The 18391-nt window shown below is 34.5% G+C and overlaps 1 protein-coding gene and 1 long non-coding RNA gene across 6 annotated transcripts; one reads left to right on the plus strand and one right to left on the minus strand.

Annotated features, from left to right (window-relative positions):
• Window positions 1-5256: 5256 nt before the first annotated feature.
• On the minus strand, window positions 5257-14634 carry LOC100265963 (uncharacterized). 5 transcript variants are annotated; one of them, XM_010659600.3, is made up of 10 exons: window positions 14425-14634; window positions 13556-13627; window positions 13355-13479; window positions 13092-13252; window positions 11434-11503; window positions 10540-10594; window positions 9409-9510; window positions 8644-8682; window positions 6653-6699; window positions 5257-5650 (listed from the first exon to the last, which is right to left on the minus strand). In XM_010659600.3, exons 1-10 carry the CDS (start codon window positions 14512-14514, stop codon window positions 5545-5547), a joined length of 867 nt encoding a protein of 288 aa, XP_010657902.1. In that variant the 5' UTR covers window positions 14515-14634; the 3' UTR covers window positions 5257-5544. The 5 variants fall into 5 exon arrangements, with proteins under 5 accessions (XP_010657902.1, XP_002269195.1, XP_010657903.1 ...); XM_002269159.5 differs by having other exon boundaries at window positions 9427-9510; window positions 14425-14627; XM_010659601.3 differs by having other exon boundaries at window positions 5257-5603; window positions 14425-14627.
• A 641-nt stretch (window positions 14635-15275) lies between these two features.
• On the plus strand, window positions 15276-17391 carry LOC104881028 (uncharacterized). Its single transcript, XR_787071.2, has 3 exons — window positions 15276-16134; window positions 16832-16933; window positions 17196-17391. It is a non-coding gene; the product is annotated as an uncharacterized LOC104881028 (long non-coding RNA).
• The last annotated feature ends 1000 nt before the right edge of the window (window positions 17392-18391 follow it).

The following is an 18391-nucleotide window of genomic DNA, read 5'->3' on the forward strand; positions in this document are numbered from 1 at the left end:
TCTAATTCTGGTAATGCAACAATTGCAGAAGAAAATTTAGATACTACAGATGTTCTTTCAATTACTGTTACAAACCTAGGGTGCTCCTATCATATGTCTCCCAATAAGGATTGGCTTAGTACCTACCAACCCATAGATGGTAGGAAGGTTCTCATGGGAAACGATGAAGCTTGTAAGGTTGTTGGGATAGACACAATTCGAATTAAAATGTATGATGGCTTTATAAGGACATTAACTAATGTAAGGCATGTTCCAAAATTGAAGAAAAATTTGATTTCTTTAGGGACACTTGATTCCAACGGATGCACATATAAAGTTGAAGATGGAGTTTTGAGGATTTCAAAGGGTGCTCTTGTTGTGATGAAAGGAAAGAAAATTAATGGTCTCTATACATTGCAGGGTAGCACAGTTATAGGTGTAGTTGTAGTTTCAACCTCAAAATCAATTATAGAGACTACTAGATTAATGTTCCATATACGACTTGGGCATATGAGTGAGAAAGGGTTGACAATTTTGAGCAAATGAGGTTTGCTTGATGGACAAAAAACAGGAGAACCAGATTTTTGTGAGCATTGTGTATTCGGGAAACAATGCAAGGTGAAATTTAGTGCAGGTGTTCATAGAATTAAAGGTATTTTGGATTATATCCATTCGGATCTTTAGGGCCCTTCTCAGGTTGTATCACATGGTGATGAAAGATATATGTTGACCTTTATTGATGATTACTGTAGAAAGGTCTCAGTATATATCTTAAAACATAAGAATGATGTCTTTGGGAAGTTCAAGTAATGGAAAGCCATGATCGAGAAACAGATTGGAAAACAGATCAAGTGCTTGAGAACTGACAATGGCATGGAATTTTGTGGGAAAGAGGTCAATGAGTTTTGCAAGAATGAAGGTATTGTGATACACCACACAGTTAAGCATACTCCACAACAAAATGATATTGCAGAACAAATGAATAGAACTCTTTTAGAGAAAGCATGATGCATGTTTTTGAATGCAGGGTTGTCAAAGGAATTTTGGGTTGAAGTAGTAAATTCAGCTTGTTATCTTGTGAATAGATCTCCTTCAATTCCTATTAATTATAGGACTTCTGAAGAAGTATGGTTTGATTCCCTTTCTAATTATGCTAATTTAAGATTTTTTTGTTGTCTTGCTTATGCTCACATGAATGAAGGTAAGTTGGAACCAAGGACAAGGAAGTGCATATTCTTAGGATATGCTGATGGAGTGAAAAGGGTACATGATATGGTGCCCAGATTCAAAATTCTCCAAATTTCTTATTAGCAAGGATGTAACTTTTAATGAGTTTGCAATGTTGAGGCCTAGGAAAGAGCAATTTCATACAGAAAACGACCCCGATGTGAGAGAAAAGGTGGAGTTTGCGACTAAAGCTTTAGAAACTATAGAAAAAACAATTTCAATAAAGCCAAAGGAGGAAGAAGTACAACTTCTTGATGATAAAGAAAATGCACCAGAAGAGCAACAATATTGTTTGGTTAGAGATAGAATAAGGAGGTAGATTAAACCACCATAAAGGTGTGCTTATGTAGATTTGGTTGCTTATGCACTTAGTGTGGCAAAAAACATTGAAAATAAGGAACCTCAAACTTATCATGAAGTTATCACTAGTAGAGAGTTTACAAAGTGGATTGTTGTAATGAATGAGGAGATTGAATCTTTTCAAAAGAACCACACTTGGAAACTAGTTGAGAAACCTATAAATCAAAATATTGTTGGTTGCAAATGGCTCTTCAAAAGAAATGAAGGAATCTTAGGAGTAGAGGATGTTAGGTTCAAAGCACGCTTGGTGGCAAAGGGCTACACACAAAACTTAGGGTGTGGACTTCAATGAAGTGTTTTCTCTAGTTGTGAAACATAGCTCAATCAGGGTGTTACTTGCTATGGTTGCTTTATTTGATTTAAAGGTAGAGCAACTTGATGTCAAGATTGCTTTTCTACATGATGAGTTGGAAGAACAAATTTATATGCATCAACCCGAGGGATTCATTATTTCGGGAAAGGAAGACCATGTTTGTTTATTGAAGAAATCTCGTTATGGTTTGAAGCAATCTCCTAGGCAATGGTATAAAAGGTTTGTTACTTTTATGATTGGTAATGAGTCTAATGACTACCATAGGAGTGAGTATGATAATTGTGTTTATCATAAGGAATTGTTTGATGGTTCTTTCATTTATTTATTGTTATATGTTGATGACATGTTAATTGCCTACAAGAATATGTTTGAGATCAACATGTCAAAAACTCAACTTCAAGGAGAGTTTGAAATGAAAGACCTTGGAACTGCGAAGAAAATATTGGGTATGGAGATTCATAGAGACCAAAAAGTAGGGAAATTGTACTTATCACAAAAAAATTACATTGAGAAAGTGTTAGAACGCTTTGGAATGCAAGGGTTAAAACCAGTGAGTACTCCGTTAGTAGCTCACTTCAAACTTTCTAGTGCTTTATCACCACAGACCAAAGAAGAGAGAGAGAGTACATGTCACATGTTCCTTATGCTAATGAAGTTGGGAGCATTATGTATGTCATGGTTTGCACTAGGCTAGACATTTCACATGCGGTTAGTGCGGTAAGTAGATATATGGATTGCCTTGGAAAGATCCATTGACAAGCAGTGAAATGGATGCTTCGATACTTGAGAGGAACATCATATGTTGGCTTAGTATATGATAAAAATATTGACATCTTTGGGGAAATTGTTGGTTATGTTGATTCTGATTATGCTGGAGATTTAGACATAAGAGATCTTTAGCAGAGTATGTATTTACTTTATGTGGAAGCGTTATTAGTTGGAAAGCAACTTTGCAATCTACAATTGCTTTGTCAACCACTAAAGCAGAATACATAACAACCACATAAGCAATGAAAGAAGCTATTTGACTTAAAGGTTTCGTTGGCGATTTAGGCTTACAATAGGAGTTGACTGTTGTGTATAGTGATAGCCAAAGTGCCATACATTCGACCAAAAATCAGATGGTTCATGAGAGGGCTAAACATATTGATGTTTTTATTAGGGATGCATGTGATTGCACAGGGTGCTATTGTATTGAAAAAAATCCCTATGGTGGACAATCTTGTAAAATATGATGACTAAGTCCATTTTTATGATTAAGTTCAAGCATTGCTTGGACTTAATTGGTGTTAGTGGTATCTAAAGACCCCTTATCGGGTGTGGGAGCGAAATATCTTGAAGACCTTCGAATTTGTTTGAATCTTGGGAATTTGAGTCAAGGTGGAGATTGTTGGAAAGTGTCTCAAATTATATTTTGCGTCAATTTGGAAAGTTATTGATAGTTTCCTAATAGAAGATATTCTTGAAAGTGGGTTTCCTATTATTATAGGAAATATCCTATTATGAGATCTTTTATTTAAGAAAAGGTATCTTTAACAATTGAACAATTTGTTTCTATATAGAAACTTCCTTTGTAATTAGGAAAAAAAATGTAGGAAGAGATTTTTTGACCAAAATAGTAAGTCTCTTTTTAGGTATAAATTAGGGCTTTGGGATTTGAGAGCTTGAAGAGTTGTAATCTCCTTTAACAATAATGAAAGTTCTTTTTCGTCTTTGCCCATGGATATAGGCTCAAGGCTAAACCATGTAAATTGTTGTGTTTTATTTTTCATTTTTCTTATTCTTTTCTCCCTATTATTATTCTTTGTCATGATTTGCACAACATTCTTAATACACGTTTGAACGTTACTCTAATGAACTACACAACCAAACAAAATCTGGGTCGGGAAGAAATGTCAGTTCCAAAAATGAATGGAAGCTAAAGGTTTAGTGTGACATTGGACTTACAGAGAAAAGAACATAGAGGATCTGTTTTTTGAGGGGACATGAGGCAAAAGGGGTGCACCCCAGGGCCCAAATAGATGGCTTAACCACTAATGAATTGTATAGCAAGGCTCAAGTGTAGGAAAATGCTAAGGTACCATAGTGATACCTATTGAACAAAAGATCTGGACAATTGAATATGCATGATGAGATTTAGATCCTTGAATGAAGGTACAAACAAATGAGATCAAAGTATAGTACAAATAAATAAGATTCAAATACAAACAATAAGATCTAAAAATATATATATGACACCACCTGATTGGTGGCGTCTTTTCAATAGATATTGAAAGAGCATATTTCTGTACTATGGCCAAGCCAAACCCTCGAGTATATGACAAAACAAACTGAAGCTGCCAAATAGATGCCAAAGCTCGAAGCCAGAAAATCTATGACATGACAATTCAAGTCGCCAAATATTGAAGGCATAACAATTAAGGCTGTATAAAACAGATGGCTTAACGCTACCAAATAGATGGCATAACAGCTAAACATTACTGCTGTTAGTTTCTTCATTGCCACTGCCCCCTGAAGGGTCTCGTCTGGGGCTTTCACTACTCAATCTTGAAGCCTATCAAACAGATGGCTTAATGAATAATACTACCAAATAGACGGCATAACAGCTAAAGATTACTGCTGATAATTTCTTCATTGTCACTGCCCCCTGAAGGGTCTCATCTGGGGCTTCTCACAACTCAAACTTAAAGGCTATATCAAACAGATGGCTTAATGAATAACGCTACCAAATATATAGCACAAAGACTAAACAGGACCACTGCTGCTAGCTTCTTCATTGCAACTGCCCCCTGAAGGGTCTCATCTGGGGCTTTCACAACTAAAACTTAGGGGCTTATATCAAACAGATGGCTTAATGAATACTGCTACCAAATAGATAGGGCAAAGACTAAACAGAGTCACTGCTACTAGCTTCGTCATTGCAACTGCCCCATGAAGGGTCTCATCTGGGGCTTTCACAACTCAAACTTAAAGGCTATATCAAACAGATTGCTTAACGAATCACGCTACCAAATAGATGGCATAAAGACTAAACAGGACTACTGCTGATATCTTCTTCATTGCCACTGCCCCCTGAAGGGTCTCATCTGAGGCTTTCACAACTACAATTTAAAGGCTATATCAAACAGATGGCTTAACAAAAAACGGTACCAAATAGATGGCTTAAGGACTAAACAGTAGTACTGCTGCTAGTTTCTTCATTGCCACTGCCCCCTAAAGGGACTTGTTTGGGGCTTTCACAACTCAATCTTAAAGGATGTCGAACAAATAGCATAATAATAAGGTTGTCAAACAGATGGCATAATGAAAACCATATTTTATGACTTGACAAAACCTCTTTAGATTTGTAAAATGACCTGAATTTAAAGCAATTGTCCTGTTCAAGGAAGCTGATCTGATTAACATCAACCATTTTTTACATGAGAAGTCATCCTGGTACATAGTTTTCACTAAACAGGAAACTCTGGGATTGCAGTGTGTAAAAGAGTTAGTTATGCACTCTAGTGAATCAATATAACTGCTTAAAGTCGGTGACACAAGCTTCTTATATGTTGATAACAAGAAAATTCAGATAAACCTAAGTTGAGATCAAAATGTAGAGGAAGCAGAGGGAAAATAAAACCAAGCTGCATTTTCAGAAGCATGGTCCAAGGAAACCTGATCGGCTATGTCAACTCATTTTCTGATAGCTTCTTCCTCAGATCCTTCAGAGCATCTACAACTTCCGCATCAAGATTGTGCTTTAGTAATTTACCTTGCATTGAAGTAGATCTGAAAAAACATGCAAACCAACCAAACCACATATGGTATCAAGATGTAGTTTACAATGATTGCTGATTAAACCCATATCAGCCAGAAAACAAATAATCATTTTGAATGCATTCTATAAGAATCCTAATAAATTATTATTTTGCAGGTCCCATGTCAAGTATATGTTCTGAGATTTGTGCCTAGGCAGGGTTTATTTGATTGATTGTAAGATCAAAGGGTCAATCCTAAATCCATCAGACAGACGATCAAAACTAATTGCCACAATGAAAATAATTAAATATCGTGTGAGGATGTTGAAGCTTTTCTATTAGAGCTTTTAACCTCTACTGGCTCGGTATGTTTTACCATGCAGTGGTCTCCTATTTACATGTCAAAAGTACCTTAATACTTTGTTCTTTGCTTCACGGCATAAAACTTCCACTAATGTGACATGATCTCTATGACCATCCAGCCTAAAAAACCCATGTTCTTGGCAAAAAAATGTGAACCAAGAAGCTAGATTTTGTGAAAATTTTAAAATTCTAATTTGGGTAGCCCAAGACCATTAATGTAGGAATCAACATTTTAAGAAACCTCTTCTGCAGAACTTCTAATCAGGAATTATAACATCATGTAACCTACCATTTTGACCTAAAAAATTTGTAGTGAGATTCTTTTTTCACATTTCGTCAGAACAATGTCACTAATAACCGCCTCACAGTGAAGATGGATCTCTACAGGGTATCCGTCTTCATTTCAGCCAACGGCAGAGTCACCAAGAGGTACAATGCACCTTCCCAATAAAAGTATGAAAACTTAATGATATTGATCATGACTTCAAAATTATTTGATTCCATCCAATAAAATTTTTGGCTCCAACACTGATTTCAGCCCCCATCATAAAGTCCAACCCATTGGCATTTTAATCCAAAAAATACAATACAGTAACATATAAGGTGATATTTCCATGCATGAAAAATATAAGATAAAACATGATAACGTTTTATCTCAAGTAAGGCCCACCTTTGTTCTTGAAGCATCCTTTCAACTTCCTTGTGTGAAGCTTTGATCTATATGGTACACAACATCAAACCAGGGAAAAATATTTATATATGTGAAGCAACAAGAATTATCATAGTGGGTTCTTTAATGTGTGTGTGTGATGCTTGGGTGGGGTGGTCAATTTTGGGTTAAGGAAACAAAAACCAATGTTTTCTTAGCTAAATGGAAAACTCAGGTAACATGGATTAGCACATTTACTCTACATTACTAATATATAAATACACTTAGTTGTACATTTTGTCAATACAAACTCTTGGGTTAGTCCGCAATGAGCCAAATTAGAGCAAAATATTTGGCATATGATACTTGTTAAAGGTTGTTGTACTAATTTTATTTAGTAAGGGTTAATTTGATCTTTTATGGTATTTTGATGACTATATTTAAACACTTTGTATTAATTCATTGGTGAATAAGAAAACTTTTTCTCTCAAATAACAAGGTTTTGTACCAACAAGAACTAGTTGTACCAATGGCTACGAGAGATCCTAGAGCAAAGACCTCTACCATGTTATGCTGCAGGGATCTTGAAGAGCTGGAATAGCCCAAAAGAATTCTTGCTCTAGTCCAACTCATTTAATAAAATGCTTTGATTATACCATTGAAAGCTCTAGAAACGATGGAATCTAAACATATGGGTGTATGCACAAATTACCACCCTACAAGCAAAAGGAAAGACAAACAAAGCAGAAGGAAAATGTAAAGAAAGAAATGGGGCCACAACCGAAAAAGCCAAACGGCTTCTTGAACCATCACATGCTCCAAACTATTAATGAACTCCAGGAAAGTGAGTTTCTCATCCAAAAGGTTGTCTGCAAGCATGCAAAGATCTCTACAGTCCTCAATCTTTTTAAGCTTTCTTTGTAAGTTCCAAACTCCTTCAAGATTATTTGTTCTGTTCCTTCAACAGGCACCAAGCTGAGCAAATGGGGCCCACCACTCGTTTCTCCTATCCCTTCCTACTAATGAATTTGATACAAACACCCATCTCATTGTGTTCTTCAAAGTGACTATATATATAACACTAAAAAGCACACAATACAGGATCTACAAGTCATAAGCAATTGTGACGTGATAAATGAAACAATTAATTGCTATAGTTTCAACTGCACGCACACACACATAAAAACATACACATGTATATGATGTGCTCACACATATTCTATCCTTTTTCGAAAATGTTCTCCATGAACCCAAACAGTGAAAATCAGTAAAGTGCTAAAGTGCTGGATTCTGACTTGAGGATTGCCCTCCATAGATGCTATGTGATTGCTTCAAAAGGTGGCTCCTTGGGCATCTAGGGTGTATAAACCTTTTTCATAGGATAAAGTTCAAGAGCTCTCATGTTTTTGCCCAAGAAGGTTCTGATTCACAGTTTAAGGTCATGATCAGTTAGGTGCAAATGCATTAAATTTAGAGAGAGAGAGAGAGAGAGAGAGCCAAATCCTCAAGGAAGCTCTGAGATTAAAAACTGCATTGAAGGAGGTAAAAGCATGTACTTCTTAATTGAGGGTTAACAGATAGCCATCCAATTATCAGATTGACCTACTGCCAGGGTATTTATTGAAATAAAAAATATACATATTATCATTAGGGAAAAGAAAAACACACAAAAGGACATGAAAGCAGTTTAAGTTCTAGGTTTCAAAATGCAAAAAGCATAATGCCACTACTCTATATATGAACATTTGAAAATAAGCCAATTGACACTCAAATAAAAGTATATTAATTATAATCAAGCAATACCAAATTCTTTGAAGCTACTTAGATCATTGGCATGTCTAATGTAATTAACCCAACAACTTAAATGTCTTTCTGAACTAAGATAAGATTGAAGTAACACATACAGAAGATGAATATCAATTTAATTTTGAAAAAAGAAATCCAATAAATATGCACACGAGTGGCATAACAAGTAGATGGCAGAACGCTTAATAGCTATTTATATGCCTCACCTCAGAAACCAATGCCTTGCAACTCCAAACAAAGGCTCCCTGGAAATTATGAGAGTTAGAAGACATCCATCAGGCCATTTCTTACAAGATATATATACCACTTGCTTTTAATGCATAGGATAAAAAGTAACACCAAATGGAAATCACACACATTGAGTCATCCACCAGAACAAAAACAGAAACTTGAGTTTTAAGAACATATAGAATAAGAGTCAAACAGCTACATAATTGAAAAGAGGTACTATTAAAAGGGCAGCAGAATAATATTCTACTTGGGAGCACTAACTAAGACATAGGAAGAATTTCTGACCAATTAGGATGACCCCAAAAAGGAAAAAATTTCTGCTCTTCGTACCAGTAGCATGAGCTAAAATCAAAAGGTCAAAAGTATAAATTAATGAGCTGGGATGGAAAGGCTAACCAGTAGACAAATGAGAGGAAAAGAACAATCAGTGAAAGCTTATCTAGCATTAAAATCTCATACATATTATTATGCTGAAGAAAAGCTGATATATGGGCATGCAAGAGTGCATAAAGTTGAGATTCAGATGTGCATTACAGTAGCTTGAAATGAGTCATTGAATGGTAAGAACATAATATTAAGGGACTGAATTGAGAGAACAGATCCTGGACAAATGAAGGCTATAAGGTTTTTAAAGATTCAAGAGGAGTAAATGAGGTGCATGATTGGTTAAGCAGCTAAGGGAAAGAATTCACATGGAAACTTAAGAAAAACATCTCATTATTATCACAAAGGTGCCTAACTATGAGGAAAATGCATACTGCTCCATGTGCTGCTTGTTGCTGACAATTATCAGATGTCACAACCCAAACTTTTGGGCATCCATCCTCCCTCAAAGCTACAACCTGGTTTCAAAAATAAGATACCATGCTACAATCAAAAGGTTAAATAAAAAATAAATAAATTACACAGGCCAAACTAGTTTCTGCAACAGCCTCTAAAGGAAATTGACATAGAGTAATTCAATTTCACAATTGATAGATGAAAAGGTTGTGAAAATAAAGTCAGACCCCATATCCATAGAAAATGCTATAAGTTTTAACTTTGGTAGGAACTTTTATCTTCCTAAATGCATGGCTTACAATTTTGATGGAGCCAATGAATACCTTCAGAACAACTAGAAAAACAAAGAAAATTCTCAATGCAACTTGAGTAAATGGAAGGGGAGACCTTAAAACACTTTTAAGAGTTTCACACATATCCAGCAAAAATCAGAAACTTAAATAATCAATGTACATAGATAAATAAATGAAATTTGTGAATTGAATGATACAATCAAATAAATAAATAAACAAAAAAGAAATGTATTGGAGAGAAAAAGAGGAATAAAGTTGCTTGAATTATTTCAGAACCCTTTATTTATAGATACTACTATATAAAGTGAGAACAAGAGCATAATGAATCTCATTGTGGAGGGGATCTAGTAACTGTTTTATCCTGGACATCCCAGGGAGGCCGTCTCGGAAGTATAACTAGTAGATAAGCCAGATTGTTGATATATTGTATGGATTAGGTGTCCCTTTGTGTGGAAGCTGAGAACAGTCAATGAAGACTAATAACTTTACTAAGATAGGTGCCTTCTCTTCTCTGTTAATAGGATTTTCTGTTTCCAATAAAAAAAAAAGGATAAAGAAAAGGGTGAGAATTTTCCTAACTATTGTGACCAATGTAGATAGATCTAAGAAATCATAACATCAGTATTAGGCTTCGGTTAAATGTTACACCCTTGGCCACTCCACATACCCTTCATCTGTCCCTAATTCCCAGCATTCATGATTTTCTCCCAGCCCTCAATGCCAAGATTTTTTAAACCCTTGTCCTAATATTTAGGAAGAAAAAGCACAAATTGGCAACAGCTTGATGTCATTTGTTACCTCCTTTTCAATCCATGCATCAGCACATGATTCACCTGAGTATACTACATCAATCCTGCAGCAATATGAATTTTTCAGATTACACACTGTTAAAATCAATAAGGAGATTCTGTTATATGCATATAATATAATTGAATGAAACAAAATTCCAACAATGATGGCTTAGCTTGATGTTACACCTCAAGGAATAAAGAAGTCCTCAATACAAAAAGGTTCTTCGCTCTTTTTTCTAGAGTTTTTATAACATAGAAAAGCATTCAACGAAAAGCTTGTCTAATGAATACAGCACTATTGTAGTCTTTTCTGCTATGTCAAAGGTCTTAACATGCAAGTATATTGCACATTGCAAAGATAAGCCTACAAAGAATTAAGTTAAATTTTGATATATTCTTCCAGTTGGCTCAGAAATGCAAATGCTTAAAAAACTGAATGAAAATGGGGTAAAGTTTTACATTTTTTTTCCCTTTCTTTTGATAGTTGCCCCCCCTCCTGTTTTTTTTTATTTTTTTTGAGGGGTGGGGGGTGGTGTGGTTCCTATTGGACTTGAATTTGAAACTTCCCACATTTCTACCCTGACCCTTTACCACTTGAGTCGAGCCTCAAGGGCAAAAGAGGGTGTAAAGTTTTGGGAACACTAGGAAACATAATACATACATACACACACACAAATTTACATATATAGCAAAGATGAAACTGAGATGATAATTGAGAATGCAGAAGGAATCTTCCAAAATCTATATCAGTAAGACTGGATGACATGGCAAAATAAGCATCCTTCCATGAAACAATAATATATAGTGAACAAGTGCTTTACCATTTCCAACAAATAGACAACTAAACAACCAATGATTAGCTATTCCAAAGGTGAAATAGTTTAGGTTCACAAAGTACTACCCAGCAAAATTTTCCTTGTGCGTAGGGAGTCCAGACATCATGGCATCAAATACAACAACCACTTTCACCTCTGTAAAATTTTCAGAATTAACAGAGTGAAGTGGTGACATCAATACATGGACAAAAAAATTCAAGAAGTGAGCCATTCCATTTTGAATTATCCAACTTGAAACAACTTTCAAACAGTCTATAGCATCTTATTGTGAAAGTTTCTCAAATGAAGGCAGAAACTTGTTAATATAGATCTCACAAATGCATGGACCTACAAATTTATGTTGCCTTACCATCGTTCATTACTTGACAAAAGAAGCATGCGTCTGAATGAACAAGTAAACGTAAAATAAAATATAATAACAAGATAAAATAAAATAAAAACTTAAAGACTCCTGTTAGAACTAAACAAAGAAGAAACAGGATCACATGAAAAAATCTCACAGAATATGGAATCTCTACCAACTATAGCTAACCATCTCAAACTAAAGGAGACCTAAACAGCAAGAGCTGTATGGTCCTTTCCCTTTGATAGAGAGGAGTTTAACTCTGGTTATTTTTGGTAGGTGCTGAATTCCCATCGATAAAAAGGTTAAGTGGCATTGTCAAACAAACCATCAAAAGTACAAAGCAATAGATTTATATTTGATATATATTTCTAGTTAGGTGGCTGAACTTTAGATTTTCATATTTCCATAAAGGAAAGGAAGTGATGAGAAAAATACCAATTTCAGTGAAAATTTTTAACAAGTAATCTGAAAACAAACAGGAAAAAGCACAAAAATGCATATCTGAATATCCAGCATGAAGCAATAAGGACCAACAGCATTGAATGAGAAAGTAACATTGTAAAGAATTTATGGCACGTGTTCACAAAATGTTTTCCCTAAGCTTTCTTCTATTTCTTAAAATAAAATTTGGCCATTTAGTGTATTATTTTAAACTTTATCTCAATCATTATATGATCATCTGCACAGAATATATTAAAAAATCTCACCCTATTTAAAGCCCTATGTTTTGTTCGATTGTGATACTGAAAACTCCGATCCCATTAGCTTCAAAGTGTCATTTCACTTAATCCTTGCCCTTCAAGAGCCCCTAGCGAAGTATGCACACTTTCTCACATCTGATGTCATAGGTCAACTAGTAGGGAGTGTACTTTCCAAGTACTCTTTCCATAGGTCTTCTATACAAATGACCAGACCAAATAAACTCCCTTTTATCTAATTCTAGTTCTCTTACAGATGCTCATTTCTCATTCTCTCCTCATTGTGTTGCATCTATCTCAATGCATTTATATCAGCTAACTTGGAAGGAATTGATTTTTCTAGTTTGCAAAATAAAAACGAATAGATTGCAAAATAAAAACAAATAAAGAAGGGGAATTTTATCACAGGAGGGTAATTTCTAATCTTCAGAAAATAATACAACACAATAACAGAAAAACAAGAAGTCAATGGGCCTTGAGAAACACAGAAGCCAAAATATGCAGTCTGCTTTAGCTTGGACATATCATATATGACCTATTCACCTTTGGTTGCTAGCATCTTCTACATTCCAAGCACAGCTGCATCAATTTATATTTAAAATAAAGTCCATTACCTCATTCTAACATATTGTATGTCGAAGCCTTCTTACATAGTTACGTCAAGAAGCAAAAGACAAACCTCTTAGCAGACTGAAGGTTACCAGTTCATCAATAAGCTTTTGGCGAGCAATATCGAGTCTTCCATTCACAAAATGTTTCTTCAGCTTCATCCAATAGCCACATACATTATACCCGTCAACAAGCAAAACGGGTACTGCAGTGTCTATACCTTGATTTGTACTGTAAAGAAAAAATTAGCAAAGGGCAATGTTTTTTCTGAACAGCACAAGAGTACATCATTGACAGCATGACTGGGAAGGAAAGAAACCAAAAAAACATTACTAGTAAAGGGTCACAGTAGGATCATGATAGAGCTCTGTGTCTTCTGGAAGGTCATCTTTCTGCACTTTCTTTCTGCGGTAACTAGTAGCGGGCTTAGGTGTGCTAGACTTTCTCTTTTGGAACTCCTACAAAAATTTTTACTGTGAGAGACTAAAGATCAGATCCCAAAAATGGCCTTATAGATGCCAGTTAATAACCCACCTTCCATAACTTTAAAAACTGCAAATTCTGCTTGACATTTGTCGTTATTCTCGGAGGAGTTGACTCAGAGCCCTATCATCAGAAAGCTTGTCAAACTTAAACAACCTAGAGTGGATAAACAAATAAAAGTCTTAAGTGAATTATTGATGATGGACTAGCCATAACCATTGTTCTCAGTTAAATACTACAAAGTTCCCTAATCTTCATCCTGGTTCGTTGTTTTCAGTAAATATTACTAGTAATATTCTTGCAGTGTCATTTTTTTTCTTAATTCAGAAGTCGGTACCCTTTGCGGAATCATGTATTACACACTATTAAGCATATGAAGACTGCAGACTTCTTGCTATTTAATCAATACGCTAAACCACCCAACATGACATTGGAGCCAGTTTCTTTGATCTTGAGCATGCTTTAGGGTAAATTGATGTAAAGAAAGGGCATCCCTATGGATATGCTAAAGTTCAAGATTATCATCCCTCTTGCTAGCTTTTGCTTTCAGATTCTCCATACAACACAAGAACAGAGCTCAGGTGATAATTCTAACATTTCATTCATTCTGCAATTTTCTGGAATACAAATGGGAGAAAAGAAAATGGTCAGGGGGCCTTTTTTATTTAACCATTTTCTATTACCAAATGGTCCCATTTTTGCCAAGAACCAAAAGGAATCTTAAAGAGTAATAGAGGGGTCCCAAAACACTGTTGTCGGTGAAAAATGGGGCATCATTTGAATTATGGGAGCTCAAATGAAATGAAATGCTATGAGAAAACCAAAGAATTATCATTTCTAGAGAAGAATGAGGAAAGAGAAAGGACATGAACAGCATGAAGTCGAAAATTAAGATGAAGAGACAGGGAGAAAGGAGACACCTTGTAAGGAGAAGGTTGTTGGGATGACTTCTTGCTTCTGGCCACAATCTTAGAAGGCCACTGAGAGAGTGGTGAGGAAATAGCTTTCATGGGATTGATGGGCCTTCTTCTTCTTCTTCACCCATCCATAACACCCCCAAACGTTGGAGAGAGGAAGAGAGGAGGAGAGGAGACGGGTCCAGAAAAAGCTAAGGTGGAATAGATTTGATTGGATTTGTATGGGTTTTAATTTTTAATCCTAATAACCAAAAATGGTTTTTTTTTTTTTTTTTTTAAAAAAATTGTTATATTTGAAAATTATTTTTGAATTTATGATAATTTATCAAATGCCAAATTTAAAATTTTAATTTAATTATTAACATGTAAAATTATCTTTAAAAATATTTTTAAAATTTAAAATTTATACCCAAACTATATTTTTTATTTTTAGAAAAAGATAGTGTTAATTTTTAATTGATATTTTACATATGATTGCAAATTTAAAAATATTATTTTAATTATTATAAGCGTCAAGATAATTTTATACTTACCATTTTTTATAAATATTTATTTTAAAAGAATAGTACAAATATAAAAAAAAATAAATTAAATTATTTTTAATAATCACCATTGGTGGAATAGGGTATATCTTCTATTATTAAATATATTGGCTTTTTCTCAGTATTAAAAATAAATTATCATGACTAAAGTGAACCTTTATTTTCTTTTACTTTTTTATACTTAAACAAAATAAAATATTAAAAAGCAAACAATTGAATACTTAACATTATTAAGTTGTTTTAAGTTCTTGTATAATAAATGAAAAACATATTTACAAAATTTTTTGATAGTATATTCTTCTTAGAATGGCAATGTGGTTGGGTTTGGCGAGTAATAGTAACACATGTAATGGGTTTAGTTTAGTGTGCAGGGGCTGTTGTTGTGTTTGGAGGGTGAATCCTTAATCCCTTAGTTAAGAATTCAAATGCAACACTGGTGTAGCTGTCTGGTTGAACAGAAAGCTATCTGGGTTCATGTATACAATTTTAAATGCCTTTTTTCTGCCAAACCTAACGAAAATGATACAATAAAAGTCTGAACCAGGCTGCCAGGGTAACTTCAACACGTTAAAGTATTGTTGAAAGAAGCATGCACCCATCTTTCTTATGTGCTTGAATTGCCAAACATTCCTAGAGGCTCCTTATTGGGTCAAGCAAATCAACCACGCAGAAGGATTCTACCCTCTAAGGCCACTATGATCTAGTGGATATGGTAGTGTAAAGAAATCCAAATAATGCTTCCCTTTGCTGGCTCACATCATCATTGCAAGCCAAGGTATGCAAACCAACCATTACTCTTGTCCTAGCATCAGTTGTAACTTATAACATACGAGCCGACCTTCATTTTTCAGGAATGCAATTACATGGTCTAATGCCAAATGTAGTTTCTAAGAGCTGAAACTAACCAAGCTTTAGAAACTGTTTGCTGATGTTAAAAAGATGATGTGGCTGATTCTTGTATCAGCCATATTGCATATACATTGGAGTCATCTCTGCCAAAGAAACATGGTCCTTCATTTCCTAGTGTGCCGTAGAAGGAAGCTTTTGTCAAAAATTTAATGCTGCAAAGGTTATTTCCAGACATGATGAACTTGTTCATTATCACTTGCAGGCCGATTTGTTTCTAGCACCCCAGATTCATGCTGCACTTAAATGGTTCAAAGTGGACATGGTAATCTCCCTTCTATAAATTGATGCATCCTGTTTTTTGTTTTTTTTTTGGTATTATTTCCATTTTTGGAAGGAAAAAGAAAGAAAAATTCCAGATCAGTGGAGGTGTTTGGTATTTTCATCAGTTATCAAGACTAGCATATGTCCTTTCTTGCATTGTTTCAATCATTAAGTTATATTTTATTTTATGATAGTTTTAACTTCTGATATGTTAAGTAGGGCACTGTGCAAAACGACCCAAACTTCCGTAACTGTCCTATCAGCTAGGACTTGTATAAAGTCTATGATTGGTAAAATTTTCCATTCCACTGGACCTTGGCCTTCAGATTTTTACTGGGATCTTCTTAGTTGGAACAATGTTAATCTGGCTTGTAGTGTTTCTACTTCTGCTATTGTAAATCTTGCCTCTGTTTCAGAATGATTTCAGTCTCTTCATCCACCACTCCAGTATTTTTCTATGATTATCTGTGTACTTATCAGTTTCACTTTTTGCTATTCAATGATTGTGAGTACAATTCATGAAAAATCAATCCATCTTCCCCCTAAATTTGGTTGTTCACTAAGTTCTATTCAATTTTTTTCTTTTGATAGGTTCTAATGTCTTATGGACTATCCTAACATTGCATTTCTTAACCTGCATCAGTTGCTTTCAGATGTGTGCAACTGACTCATTTCTTGTCCCTGAACTGTTTTTGCAGACTGAATTTCCCCTTTTATTAAGGTTGAATGATGCATACAATGAATTGCCAGCATTCCAAGATGCTATGAAAGAAAAACAGCCCGACTATGTCCCATCATAGGTTTGTACTTCAGTCCGTTCTCATACACCAGTTGAACTGATGGGTTGAACTATTGAGAAGTTATCAACACCGAAGAAAACTTGAATGAAAAAAAAATATTACATCAGTTTGTAGTTTTAGTTCTTCTATGTTTTGACTTAATCTAGCACTACATACTGATCCTCGTTTTGGTTCTTTATTCATATATGCCTGAGTAGAAGATAGGAACCATCATTTCTATTTTCTGGTGAAACTTTCTCCCTCGTTTTGTTTCTTTGTTTAGGTCCAAGACAGATCTTGTGCCCAAGGAATCTCAATAAGGGCTGGACCGGCATTTCATCGGGTGGAACATTGTTGTTAAGTGAACATAAATACTTGATAATCAGCGTGAACTTCTGCAATTATATAGTCATGTCTGTCCAAAGTTTCCAAGGACCGGATTTCTTGATTTCAAATGAATATGTTTCTGTTTGCTTTAAGCCCGTTAGGGTAGCCCAATTAGTCGGGGCTAATGTTGAGAGGTGTGGTCCCGGTAAGAGACACATGGTCCTAAGTTCGAATCCCACCACTGATAATTCTTTGATTTATCATTGCAAGTGTGGTTATCACAAAAAAAAAAAAAAAAAAAAAGTTTACTAAAGATAATAGCAATTGCATAATAATTATTTCTAAGGTCTCCTTTAAAAGCAACTCTCAAGCAGCAACAAGGTTAAGAACCTGTAGATTCAAAATTATTTTAAGGGTCGTTTGACACGAGTTTTAATGAAGTGGTTTTTCAAGACTTACACAGCAAGCGAAAGGAGGTTTTTATCTAATTTGTAGAAAACTTAGATTTAGAAATTTCTTCTTAAAATATTGTTTGAAAACCATTTCATTCTTAGTTTCAAATAGCATTGAACATGTGTAACTATTTTAGCACTTAATATAGTTTATGCATGTTTGGATGACAAGAAAAAGAAATATAAATTAATTTATATGGTTTAGATTAAAGCCTATATCTCCGGGATAAGATGATAATTTTTTGTTTTTAGTATTATTCTAATATTACATATATTCTTCGTCGTAGTTTCTATTACTTGAACTTTCTAAAGACATCATTTTGATGCTTCAAGATATACACTTAACTGTTTTGTTAATTTTTTTAATAAAAATGTATTTTAATAAATAAAAAATGAAAGGCTTACAAATGAACTCAACCAGAATTTTGAGTCATTTTCCAACTATTGTTTAAAAAAAAAATTCAATATTGTATTTGGGTTTAGGTAGAAGCAGAAACAAAAACCATAATTTTAAAAAGATAATATTACTATTATTGTTGAGATATTAAGAATGCTTTCCTTATATCATTTAGTGTTGAGATATTAGGAATGTTGAGATATTAGGAAAGTTGAGATATTAGGATATTAGTTGTTATTTCCTTATATCATTATTTCCTTGTATCATTTTTTCTCATTCTTAGAATGATGATTACCCTCTATA

Source organism: Vitis vinifera, chromosome 12, assembly GCF_030704535.1.
Source record: "Vitis vinifera cultivar Pinot Noir 40024 chromosome 12, ASM3070453v1".
NCBI lineage: Eukaryota > Viridiplantae > Streptophyta > Magnoliopsida > Vitales > Vitaceae > Vitis > Vitis vinifera.